Source organism: Myotis brandtii, unplaced genomic scaffold (genome assembly GCF_000412655.1).
Source record: "Myotis brandtii unplaced genomic scaffold, ASM41265v1 scaffold270, whole genome shotgun sequence".
NCBI classification, from domain to species: Eukaryota; Metazoa; Chordata; class Mammalia; order Chiroptera; family Vespertilionidae; genus Myotis; species Myotis brandtii.
Genome location: NW_005360273.1, coordinates 961539 through 975528, shown reverse-complemented (window position 1 = coordinate 975528; position 13990 = coordinate 961539). Strand labels below are relative to the sequence as shown.

Below are 13990 nucleotides of genomic sequence, written 5' to 3'. Positions count from 1 at the left end.
CTATCTTTCACCATTGGGCATGCAGTGCATTAGTGAATTGTATTTCAGAGCAGTCCCCTGGGGCATGGATCATAAAACATGCATTTACATTATAGAATCATAGTTCAGTTCAGAATACTGAGTTCAGAGCCTCAACTATTGGACATCGATCTTACTAAGCACCCTACAGTTTCTAATATTGGTGTTCCGTGAGACCGGCTCCCTGGATTGGCTGCTGATGGGGTTTGTCATTTGAACATTTTCAGACTTCCAGCAGCGGACGGCACTCTGTTCGCATCACCGGCCTCAGCACTATTGATTTCCGAGCTGGTTTTTCCCGAAAGCCCACCCTGGACTTCAAGAAAACAGTCAGCAGACCAGTGCAAGGTTTGTATGTGCATATTGCTTTAAACTGACATAATAGAGATCCAAGTGAAAATGTTTCTCAGAATGTCTGTGATTTTATGATTCTCACCAGTCAATAAAATTGGGAAACAGAGCATCTTTAAACGTGATTGCACTCTTGGCCTAGTCACTGTTTTCCAGCGTGTAGTCAGTCCCAAGACCAGTGGTACTGAAATCTCTCAGGGAGATGCTCAAAAATGAAGATTCCTGTGCCCTGCCCCAGATCTCCTGTGTCAGACCCTCAGGAGGCAGGGCCTAGGCATATATACTTTCAGGAGTATCCCAGTTGATTGCTATACTTACTATACTTAGATCTTGAGTCTTTCTCTTACTAACATCTATAAATTGATTTGTTGTCAAGGTGCGAAGGTAAATTGTGTGTGTATATATGGCTAAAAAGTTAAAGATATTATATGTCATTATATGTTTAAAGGTAAAATTATTGCTGATTTTTAAGCTTGTTCTTCCTCTTAGTTTATTTATGCATGATTATTTAGAGTTTTAGAGCTATTAAAAAAGCTCAATACTACTGTGACTCTTTAAAAAATTTTTTTCTGGTTTTTCATTTATTTTTATTGCATTTATTGGAAGGATACAAATAGTGAACTTTAAAAATATGTGATCAAACATTACATAACAGTATTCACAATTATAAGTTTTCTACATGTAAACATAGTTAATAGACTACAGAATAATCACTTTGGATTTCCTAAGTACCTCTGGCCATGAATAAACTGTCTTAATGTGGAAAAGACTCTAGAACTTGGCCACACTTTATAGGACAGTCGCAGTACTCATACTTATGATACTTATTATCTGTTATTATTAAAATACAAACACTTACTTCGTATCACACCTCATTTGAATATTACTTGTAAATAATAATAACAAAATCTTTCTCTTCTAGGAATCCCTACCTATGTGCTTCTGAACACTTCCGGGATTTCCATCCCAGCTAGAGTAGATCGTCTTGAACTTCTCAGTATTTCAGGTGGTTCTCTGAAGACTATTCCTGTGAAATATTACCCAGAGCGGAAACCTTATGGCATCTGGAACATTTCTGACTTTATGCCACCAAGTGAAGCTTTCTTCCTCAAAGTAGCAGGTTATGATAAGGACGATTATCTCTTCCAGAGAGTATCAAGTGTTTCCTTCTCTAGTATCGTCCCAGGTGAGACATCATTTCATTCAGTACTGGAGTATTGATAGTTTAAGGAGGGGAGAGGGGGGAGGAAGTGATGTAGTCCTGTAGGTAAAGAATCATCCTATATAATAAAAGGCTAATATGCAAATTTCCCCTCAACCAGGAGTTCAACCGGGAGTTTGACCAGGGGGCAGGGCCCACAGGCCAACCGCCCATGGCCCCTCCCCCTGGATGGCTCCACCCAAATTGGCCCCCACACCCCAATCAGGGGTGGGGCCAGCCAGCCAACTGCCTGCGGCCCCTCCCCCCTGCTGGCCCAGCCCGATCAGCCCCAATTGGGGCGGGTCGGCTGGAATCCAACTGTGCACAAATTTGTGCACCAGGCCTCTAGTAGACTATAAAGTTAAAAATAATATCTTCACATTGTTACTGGGTTACTGATTTGATGAGCATTGACACATAGGTTATGTAGTCTTTAACTTTTCTTAACTATGAAATAGCACATCAGAGTTTCATGTTAAGACTCATTGATTATAGATCTGAACATTTTGATCATGTCAATCAATGTAAGAAGTCAAACTGGGAAATTCTGGTGCTCTTATTCTCTCTACAAAGCCTAGCATATGCCCTAACCAGTTTGGCTCAGTGGATAGAGCGTCAGCCTGCGGACTCAAGGGTCCCAGGTTCGACTGTGGTCAAGGGCATGTACCTTGGTTGCGGGCACATCCCCAGTAGGGAGTGTGCAGGAGGCAGCTGATCGATGTTTCTCTCTCAGCAATGTTTCTAACTCTCTATCCTTCTCCCTTCCTCTCTATAAAAATTTTTTTTAAAAAGCCTGGCATATGTGTTTAATGTTTGAATAATCTATCTAAATGGGCTAAATGGACTAAATGTTTATGTGCAATTGTCAGAAATACAGTAAACAATTGGTGATGACTCAGCCTTTAAGTGGTAGGTTGGTTTGTTAGTTAATTAGAAAACTAGCTACTTATATGTTTGCTATTACCTAGAGATGATATCATAGCTTAGAGATTATTTGGAGGCATCGAGTAGCTTTTTAATTTGTCTATATTTGAGCTACTTCTTAGCGCTGATCAACATTTTAGCATTGTAGACAAAGATGTAGGATTGTTTCTAATATTGTCCTATTGTATGAAGGAACAACATTTATCATTTATACATAAGGCTGTGATTTGGTGTATTAGGAACAGCTCTATAGATATTGTTTAAAGTTGTAAAAATGATGAGAATAGAACCAACATCATCAATGTTTCCTAATTTACAATATTCAAAGTTGGTTGTCTCAGCCCCTAAATTGAATACTTTAAAATCTATTGGATTTTTAAAAATGAATTTTTTCATTCTTTTTAGAAAAATAATCACCCTATAAATTCAATTATAAGATGTGAGTTCTTTTCAAATATTTAATTTTTTAAATAAAAATGTTTTCAAAATTGGGGATATAGTGTAACTAATTTGGTAGCTTTTTTTTTCTATCCTGGTAGTATCAAAAATAATGCCACATCTTAAAATCAATGGAGTCTTAGATTCAATGAATACTTTAGTAAGGGGTTTATGAAGACATTGAAATTAATAAGCTTTTAACAAAGATAATTAAAGTGATTTTTAGGGGATTTAGATTAATTGGGATACAGAAGATTTACAGGAAGAATTAAAGTATGAAGATTTTGAATGGCTTACCAGGAAGTACTCAATATCATTGTAACCTTCTCGCCCATGTTCTTTTTTTCCCTAGATGCTCCCAAAGTTACAATGCCAAAGAAGACCCCAGGATACTACCTACAGCCTGGCCGAATTCCCTGCTCTGTTGAAAGTCTTTTGCCCTTTACCTTGAGCTTTGTCAGAAATGGACTCAAACTCGGAGTAGACCAGTATTTAAAGTGGGTACATGTTTCTATTAATAATTGATAGCATTAAACATCTAAATAGAAATAATACTTATTTGTAGAAGATACTTATTTTAATGTGTTTTTTTTTTATTGGAAATTCTCATGTATTTGCTCTATGGTCTTGGAATATAGCAGTGATCAAGACAGACACAGCTCTGTGCCCTTGTGGAGCTTGTATGTGATGGAGGAAGACCGAAAAGAGATGCTAAATATAATATGTTAATATATAAATGCTAGAATACATTCAAGAGTTGACTTAGGTTCTAGAGAACCTGAGTTTTATACAATTTGAAGGTCCCTTGTTAAATCAAAAAATTAAAAGTTATGAATACAAAGTTAGGTACCGAACCTTGGAGGGGTCCTTGCTAATGAGAGGCCCTGTTATTGGCTTACGAGTAAGCAGGTCTCTGAATCTGATGGAAAGTTTTAGGATCAGTGAATGTGATCAGTGTTAAGGCACAATGTAGAACAGGTTAATTGGGATGAGTAAGGTTAGTAGGTCAGGTGCTTGTGGTTTTGGCCAAGCTAATCCTCACCCAAGGATTTTTTCTATTGAATTTTAGAGAGAGTGGAAGGGAGAGGAGAAACAGAGAGAGAGAAAGATCGATGTGAGAAAGACCCATCGATTGGTTGCCTCCCGCAGGTGCCCCCGACTAGGGCCAGAGATCGAGCCTGCAACTGAGGTACTTGCCCTTGACCGGAATCGAACTTAGGACCTTTCAGTCCACAGGCCGACGCTATATCCACTGAGCCAAACTGGCTAGGGCTACCAAGTTACGATTTAAAAATTCAGGATAAGGGACATTTGTGCAAAGACCTGAACATAGGTGCAGAGGTGTACACAGATGTCCGGGAAGAGTGTGTGCACACCAGGACCAGCAAGTGCGCATGCCCGAAGGCTGGAGTGAGCAGGGCATGTGTGGAAGAAAGACAGGAAGGAAGCCAGTGTGGCCGGAGCCCCGTGAGCCTGGGGGGAAAAGGCAGAAGATGAGGTCAAGGAACAGTGGTGTGTGCTGCGGGTAGAGTGACAGGTGGAGCACTAACCTGTGTGGCCACTGCATACAGGGGTAGGCAAAAGTAGTTTCACAGTTATGAGTACATGAAACAGAGTTTATTTTTGTATTATTATTTATTAATTATAAGAACCACTGGAAACCTACTTTTGCCCCACCCTGTAAAACAGGGGGAGTGGGCCAGAGGGCATCAACTGCCCTTGTGAAAATGGGTAACTTTTTTAGACAAATATCAGTAATCTAATAAAAATGAAGTAGGCCTTGAAAACTGGAGGGTGATTTCTGGAAAATGGTTTTTGTTTGTTGTTTTTTGTTTGTTTTGGTTTATTTTTTTAAACTTAGAATGAAACCAACCACATCTTGGAAAAAAACTCTAGGAATTATTTTATAAAACTCTCCTACTGTTAGTTCAATGTTAATATAAGTAACTTCCATAAGATGTTAAATACTTGAAATTCTTCGTTTATGCAGTCTCTTTATGAGGTGGTCGTTTTAAGTCAAAACTATGGCAGAAATGTTCCTTATAAATTTAGAAACTTTTCCATTACTTAAAGATTGAACTGCAGTATTGCCTGCCACTTTTTTCTCACATAGTATATCTTGATGATTTACTTAGTTACATATTTAATAACCATAAATCAAGCACAACTGACCAGGATAGCCAATGATGAAGCTACATAACTGACTGATGAAATCAAACCATTCTGCTTCATGTTGAAAGCGTAACATTTTTCAAAGACACGGGGTTCTTTCTAAACACTAATTCCATGCAGTTTCTGGGAGGTAAGCCACAAGAATTCTTTCTCTCATTTTTCCAGCTCTGTGATGCAGAGATGTGACAGGCCTTACTGACACATATTAAAGCTTTTTGGATGTGAGAGGCTAAAGACAGAATTAGGTGTGGGTGATGATGGATTGATACTCTAACCCCAATTCACTCGCGCATCTCCGGTTAGATTTCCTAATAACGTGAGACCGAGGGCTGAGTCTTGGTTATGTGAGTCACTGTGGTCACTGGGGGATGGAAGGTAATTAGTTTGCATTAACAGCAGAACACATTTTTATTTATGTTCTTTCCCCTGTTCCCAAAGGCCATTCCTTCAAAACTTTTTACTGTCGCCATGTTGTCTTAATGTCAACTGAGTAGGCTACGTGAAAGAAAAAGTGATTGTCATGTAATATTGCATAGATAAGAGAGGAACTAGAATAATTGTAGAGAATATTCTTCAAGCAATCTATATGCTGGTTATGTCTCTTGGAACAAATTACTTCTTTCTGGATCTCAACATCTCTTTTTTATAATGAGGAACTAGAAGAATTGTTGCTTTCTGTTCTAAATTTCCATATGTCATGTTTTTGATGAATCCTGATATATGTTTGCCTCTGAAGTGGACCCCTGCAGAGGATACAGAAGACTCATGTATTTTAAATTTCTGCCTTCCTGGAACCGACTAGTTTCTCTAGACCAGGGGTGGGGAACCTTTTTTCTGCCAAGGGCCATTTGGGTATTTATAACATTATTCGAGGGCCATACAAAATTATCAACTTAAAAATTAGCCTGCTAAAAATAAATTAGCCTGCTGTATTTGGTCAAACATGTAATTAACTCACCCCTAATGCCATGGCAGGGCCAGACTAATTTCAAGGATCTGATACGGCCCCCAGGCCAGACATTCCCCACCCCTGCTCTAGACAAAGGCATTTATAAAGTCGGGTGTGGTATGCTGCTGTTAAACATTCAAGATACAGCTTAGGTGATCAGTGCAGCATCGAATCAAGTCTGAGTCTGTTTTTCCTCTGAATGTGACAATAAGGACCACTGGCACCCGGCACATACACAACGGAAGGAAACGACATTAACTGAATTGTCTCAGTTACTAAGGTATATGGGCCAGTGGTATTTGGTTTCTGACTTTTCTGATGATGGGAACCTGTGCCTTAACTTTCTCTTGCCAACTGTAGGTTAGTGCTGACTATGCACTAGGCGCTCAGTTATCCCTTCACGGTTGTTTGATGGTGGGTGTGGTATCCTTGGGTGGCGGGAGACCTGGAGTTATTGCTGTGGGGCATTATTTCTGACTTCAGTGGAAGGTGTCCTGACTCTGCAATGAAGTGTTCATCTCAGCTGTATCTAGAATGATTAAAAAGGTTGTAAATAGTATGGATGGTTGGAAGAAAAAAATTATGAAAATATTTATGCATTTCGATCACATTTTTACAGTTATTTCAAAACAAAATAATGTTTGTTTTATGAATTATTATAATCTTTATATATAAAGATTTCAGAGAGGGAAGGGAGAGGGGGAGAAAGAAAGAAACATCAATGATGAGAATCAATGATTGGCTGCCTCCTGCACACCCCACACTGGAGAATAGAGCTTGCACCTCAGGCATGTGCCCTGGATTATTGTAATCTTTTAAATAGGGATTGAACTTCTATTATTCAGAGACTTCCAGAAGATCAGATATAATGATATATAATTTGAATAGTCTTAGAGAACAAAGTATAACTATTTACTAAATGAATGAATACACAATATAGCAAAGGGATTTTTTTATTTAAATGATAAGTTTAACTATAAAACATAATTATTTTTCTTTTTTTAAATGTATACATAGGTTGAATCAGATGTGGTATATAGCCTTATATAGAACTTCTATATAAGAAAGTTAAAGAGTATTTATCGTTTTGGAATCAAAAAGTCTGGCCCTGGTCAGTTTTGTTCAGTGGTTAGAGTGTTGGCCTGCAGACCCAAGAGTCGCAGGTTCAGTTCCTGGTCAAGGGCATATACCTTGGTTGCAGGTTCCCCAGCCCCGGTTGGGGCACATGCAGGAGGCAACCAATTCATGTGTCTCTCTCACGTCGGTGTTTCTCTCTCCCTTGCCTCCCTCCCTCCTACTCTCTCTCTAGAAATCAATGGAAAAATATTCTCGGGTGAAGATTTTTTTAAAAAAGTCTATTTTCTACCTTGAAACTGGTTGAATTGCTTTGTTGAAGAACCTCACTGAACGTGTCCAAAAACTGGAAATGATCACGAAGGAGAGAGGTTTAAGCAGTATTTCTCTAGCAGCTCTTTATCTTATACTTTGACACAGCCAGACAATATTTCTGTAAAGAATTTTATAATCTCCATAACTTATTGTCTTTGTTCAGAGTAGAGAAGCTGAATTTTCTAATTGAAGTATAAAAGCTGTTCAGTTTTAAGCTAGAAAGAACTCTGCAGCTTAATCAATTTATTTATTCATTTTTAATTTATTGATTTTAAGAGAGAGAGAGAGAGAGAGAGAGAGAGAGACATCAATTTGTTGATCCACTTAGTTATGCATTCATCACTTGATTCTTGTTGTGCCCTGACCAGAGATGGAACCTGCAACCTTGGTGTATTGGGACAACAGTCTAACCCTGAGGCACCTGGCTGGGGCTTATTTTCTTTATGGTGTTCTTCTGAGTGAAGGCTTCAGAACAAATAGGGGAACCACTGCTTTCAACGGGGTCATGTTTTCATAGTAACTAGAAATGTTTCTGTTTTCTTACCCCAGAGAATCTGCCAGTGTGAACTGGGATATTGAAAAGGTCACTTTGTCTGACGAAGGCTCCTATGAGTGCATCGCTGCCAGCAGTGCAGGGACCGGACGGGCACAGACGTTTTTTGATGTGTCAGGTGATTATCACTGATTGCTTTGGAGTTGGCTGGGCATTAATGCAGCTGTGGAAGTGGAGTGTTTGCTTATTCTGGCCTCACCACCTATGAGCTGTGTGACCTTCCTTGGGCCAATTACTTAAGGACTCAGTGTCTTGGCATCCCTATTATTAAATGCCAGTAACAGTAACAGTATCTCATGGTGAAAGTGTGAGGGTTCAATGCCATAGTATATATAATAACGTAGAGGAGAGTCTGGCACATAGAAATACGTAATAGACTTTAGCTATTGTTATTATTTTTCTATTGTTGTTATCATTATTGTTATTGTAGAGACTTAATAAATCATTTTTCTAATGGCCATATAGCATTTTTCTTTGAAAAAATAAAATTTGAGAAAAGAAGGGATCTGTTCTGATAATATTAAGGTTAACCTTTCTGTGTCCTCCCATATTCATAATGAGCACAGTGCTTTCATGAATAAGTCCTGACATAAAAAGTGATCACATTTAAGAAACACAGGACTTCAGGGCTACAATTCTGGTGTTAAGAAGGGCAGAAGACAGGCTCCTAATTTCACATGTAGATAATGTGTTTCCTATAATTAAATGGGAGGCAAGGCTCAAATTATTTTATCAGATAGATTATCTTTTAGTGAAAAACATTTATTTGCCTCTAATCTCCCAGAATTCTTAGGAAACAAAAAAACTGCCATGTCTAATCAGTGACCAGAATTTAAGCCACTTGGTCAGCACATATTTAGAATCGGTTGCATTGTTTCAACTGAATTATTTTCTGCCTGCCTTGTAGACTAGCGTTGCTGAGTGTTTAATAGTGAGTCCATCCTGACCTCCATGTGGCTGCTGAGTGTCTGGCAATGTCTGTACCTGTTTTCAGCATTGATGTGTACTTTCTTGAGACCATTTAGGACAAAGGAAGCTTTATAATTGCAGGACAGTTCAGAAGAGTAGGACTTATGTTTGTTATCAATAAGTCCCAGCTGAACTTTAAAACAGAGGCATGCAAGCATGTTCTTCTTGTAGTAAATTATTTGTATTCTCTTATTCTTAGAAAAATAAAGTTTGTCCTCTGGAACAATTTAGCAAGTTGACATGCATCATAAAGCATTCATGTTTTTTCATCTCCAGTAATTATGCAAAGTTCTGGAATTGTGTCAACATTCCGCAGCTTCTGGGAAAACAAACACTTGAGCACTTGAGTTGCTTTCCCAGCAACATGCATGAAGGGAAGGACAACAAGGGAAAGAGGTTGGAGTGAGTTGATCCAGACATCTCGCATAAATAACTGGGAAGTGCCAGTTAGAACTTATGAACTGACAGTGGAGAATTTGGCTCTCCGGTGTCAGCAACTTCTGTATGTGTGTTCCTCACAGGCCCTTCTAGTAGGACTCCGTGCCAGCCAAGCGTTGGTATCACTCGGAAATTGGACTGTGCCTAAGCCAATTTTCAGGAACAATGTCCCGCTTAGTCAGTTATGAAAGAAGGAGGCAGGCCCTAACTGGTTTGGCTCAGTGGATAGAGCATCAGCCTGCGGACTGAAGGGTCCCAGGTTCGATTCAGGTCAAGGGCATGTACCTTGGTTGTGGGCACATCTCCAGTAGGGGGTGTGCAAGAGGCAGCTGATTAATGTTTCTCTCTCATCAATAGTTCTAACTCTCTATCCCTCTCTCTTCCTCTCTGTAAAAAAAAAATCAATATAATACATATTTTTTTAAAAAATAAAAGAAAGAAAGAAAGAAAGAAAGAAAGAAAGAAAGAAGGAAGGAAGGAAGGAAGGAAGGAAGGAAAGAAAGAAAGAAAGAAAGAAAGAAAGAAAGAAAGAAAGAAAGAAAGAAAGAAAGAAAGAAAGAAAGAAGGCAGAAGCGTCGGTGGTAATGGCAGTGACTGTAACAGCAGAAGTGGCAAGCAAGTGCCCCTTTAGACTCAGAAGAGTGGGCATTTCTTTTGGGGCTAACTTTTGCTTAACCTGCCGGCCTCAAATCCACACCCACTTCTGAATCTTCCCTCTCATTGGCCGAGGTCCCCTGTGTAGCCACCCTACTGTGTGGTCTTCAGAAAGGTTTTGATAGAGTGTGAACCCACGCACACAAATAAACTCTTCCACGTCTTTGGTGGGTCTTGTATGTTAGATTCTTAGAATCATGCCATGTAGGTTAGAATCATAGAACCTTAGCACTAGGAGGAGTCTTTATGATTACCAAATTCCGTCATCTCATTTTTCAGAGAGGGAAACAAACACTCTGTGTAAATGGGCTTATCTGAGGTCACACAAGTAGTTAGGGTTAGATCTAGGCAGCTTATGTTTGCTGGGTTTAGCAAATAAAATCAAAAGATGCCCAGGTAAATTTGAATTTCATATAAGTGTGTCCCAGGTATTTCATGAGATCTAGTTATACTAAAATAATATTTAATATTTATTCGGAGTTCAAATTTAACAAAGCATCCTGTATTTTGTCTGTCAAACCAACCAGACTTCAGTCAGAGCCTCCTAACATTGCCATGTACTCTTTCTACTTGATTCACTGGCTGTTTTCAGAAGAGATTTTAAAAACATAGCAGAATGACAAAAATACGTTTATTTTTTCTTAACAATTTAAAATAGCTTATAGTCCTCTAAACATGTTTGGAAACAAGGATAAATAAAGGAAAATCTGGAGTATATACACATTTCTTTCACTCAGAGATAACCACTATGGTTTTGGCATATTGCTTCCAAGTTTCATTCTAGGCTTATGATATTCATCTACACTTACATACCATTTTAAATAAAGAAGGAAAGTTTGAATATCTGATACTCTTTTATAGTTAAACTAAAACAGACATGTGGGTTTCAAGCTAGCATAGCTCACCACAGATTTTATTGCTGTATCATTACTCAATGGTGGCTTGCTACAGCAGATCATTGAAAGCGTTTGGGCAGAATGAGCTTTAAAGGGGCATTTAAATTTATTCTCAAACCTAATCCAAGTATGAAGTGACTCTAAAAATGTTGGTTAAATAGTTAATTAGGAATTGGCTTTTGACCACATCTGAAATGTGCATGCATTCGTCAATGCCTTTGTGTACGTGGCTCTGTGTATACAATTTCATTAAAGGCCTATTCCTACTGTTAGCTTGACCTTCTTAAATAAAAATGTTCCCGTTCTTTCTGGGGGAACATTTGTCTTACTTTACTGTTGTAGTATTATATCTTCTTAATGAGATTATAACACTCCCCTCCTGCCTTAAAGCTGATACAGCCTTATCTTTGCCATATCTACCATATTTTATGCGCTATTTTCTTTAAAACAGTGACTACATATTTTAATTAAATTTATTGGGGTGAAATTGCTTAAGAAAATTATATAGGTTTCAAGAGTGCAATTCTATAATACATAAATATTGTTTTAAAAAATCTTAAATTCTACTTTTTTTCAAAACTCAAAGATTTGACTTTTTCCACAATCCTAAATCAGCCTAGTCATATCTTTTGCGATGCTTCTTTTTATAACTATAGATTTAGACTTGAATATACTTTGGTATGTAAATATGATCTAGTTTATAAAGCATCTTTCAACTAGATGATTACTTTCTTGGGGTGATGGACATATGCATTAATGAATAAATTCTGTTGTACTGCATCTTTTCTACTAGATATTCAAAACATACTAATTTTTTTTTGATCCTCACCCAAGGACATGCTTATTGATTTTAGAGAGAGTAAAGGAAGAGAGGGGGGTGAAATTAAGAGATTGAGAGAAACATCAATCTGTTTCCTACTGGTCATCAGTCCCAACTGCATTTAACAAAGAAAAATCAACCAAAAAAATGAGTTCGCATGTCACCTCTGACACGCGTGTCATAGGTTCGCCATCACTGTACTAGATATTCAAAACATACTAATTAATTTATTTTTGATCACCACCCAAGGACATGCTTATTGATTTTAGAGAGAGTGAAGGAAGAGAGGGGGGTGAAATTGAGAGATTGAGAGAAACATAAATCTGTTTCCTACTGGTGATCAATCCCAACTAGGGACCAAACCCACAACCTAGGTATGTGCCCTGACCAGAAATCAAAGCGGCAACCTTTCTGTGTATGGGACGATACTCCAACCAACTGAGCCACACCAGCCAGGGCTACTCATTAAATTTTTAAACCACCTCTCTAAGTGAGCAAATTGGCTTTTCAGTCTCTTGATTTGAATCTTTTCAATTTGCACAGAGCCCCCTCCAGTCATCCAAGTGCCTGCTAATGTTACAGTCGCTCCTGGAGAAAGAGCAGTTTTGACATGCCTTGTCATCAGCGCAGTGGATTACAATCTAACCTGGCAGAGGAACGACCGAGATGTCAGACTGGCAGACCCAGCAAGAATGCGGACCTTGGCTAACCTCTCACTGGAGCTCAGGACTGTGAAATTCACCGATGCTGGAGAGTATCGTTGTCTGGTTTCCAATGAAGGAGGATCATCAGCTGCTTCAGTTTTCCTCACAGTGCAAGGTACTGTGCTGATGGTAACTTCTGTGTTATAGTGTCTTTCTGTCTCCTCCTTTGGCCTCTGTCCCCTTAAGATGGCTATCTGAGAGCGACAGTATCTACCCAAGCAGTTACAGTTTGAATGATGGGATGCTTGTGGAGCTCGAGTGGTCGGTCTAAAGCTGACTAAAGTGGAAAATAAAACATCGCTAATTAATACATGACTTTAAAGCTAACACAACTAATCCTAGTAGTTGAAGACTTTTGTTTCAAGAGAATATAAATAGAAATTGTCTCTGGATGGTATAATGGTTTTAAATTCTCCAATCTATCATGTGGATTTTTACCATGTTCATGGATTGGTAGAATCAAAAACATTAAAATGTCCATACTACTCAAAGCAATTTATAGATTCAATGCAATCCCCATTAAAATACCAATGATATATTTCACAGACCTAGAACAAACTCTCCAAAAATAATCTAATTGTTTTAATAACTCATTCAAAATTTCCCCCAAATTTAATTATATTAGTGTCGTATCTAACTAATGTACTTGTATTGTTTTAATTAAGGTTTAAGTTGTTTCTCATCCTGGTTCAATTTTATTGAAACTTCAGCAGAGTTTTACTTTATTTATCTTACGCATACACACACACAAAGAATGCATATTGAAGATAAACTAATGGTAAGCCAAACTTGAATTATGTCTACATAGGTTGAATGTTCTGATAGCTGAAAACAAGTCTAGTATTAACAATGATTTAATGGCTACTAAAAATGTATATTACTCAGGACCAACAAATTAAGATCAGGGACATTCCAAAGTATCTTTTTCAGTAAAATCATACTTGGCTTCTAAATGGCTATAGACCAGTTGGCAGTCTTAATGTAATGAACAAATTACTATTGGCAGGGTTTCACGGTTAGGCTGACAGGTTCATTTCAAATCCTTGAGGTAGGAAACCACTTACTTCAGAATTGGGTCTGGCTATTTGGTTGTGATATTAAAAACAACTTTATATCATGTTTGAAGTAACACTCTCAGATGATTTAACAAGGTTATCTAACACACTGACCAGTGAATTTCAAGGCTAGATCTCAGAATATTATTAATGGCAGAAAAGCGAAACTACCTTGAGAATTAATAAACTGGTTGCCATCTGATTCTAGTTTTCTCACGGGTAGTTGAGTTATGTTCTGCAATCTGAATGTGTGCCTTTTGTTAGTTGATCCTGTGGAACCTCTAGGGAAACATTGCTTTATAAATGGTTCAGTACATTTCCACATGATAAACAGCCTAGATAATTTGAGTCACTCCAAGTAGAAACTTGAGTTACCAGAATTGTGGAACTATTTTTACTAAACTGATTGTTTCGGATAGAATGTCTAATGGCCTTCGGAAATCTGATCTTGGTTCTTTA

General features: G+C 38.1%; 1 protein-coding gene across 1 annotated transcript in view; it reads left to right on the top strand.

The window, feature by feature from the left end:
* Window positions 1-245: 245 nt before the first annotated feature.
* Window positions 246-13990, top strand: part of LOC102263923 (hemicentin-1) — a gene marked incomplete at its 5' end in the record, with an annotated part of 222783 nt that continues 209038 nt past the window's right edge. The window contains 5 exons of the mRNA XM_014541442.1: window positions 246-366; window positions 1292-1555; window positions 3285-3429; window positions 7992-8113; window positions 12316-12591. Coding sequence (XP_014396928.1) covers window positions 246-366; window positions 1292-1555; window positions 3285-3429; window positions 7992-8113; window positions 12316-12591 — 928 coding nt within the window. The remainder of the gene's footprint in view (window positions 367-1291; window positions 1556-3284; window positions 3430-7991; window positions 8114-12315; window positions 12592-13990) is intronic.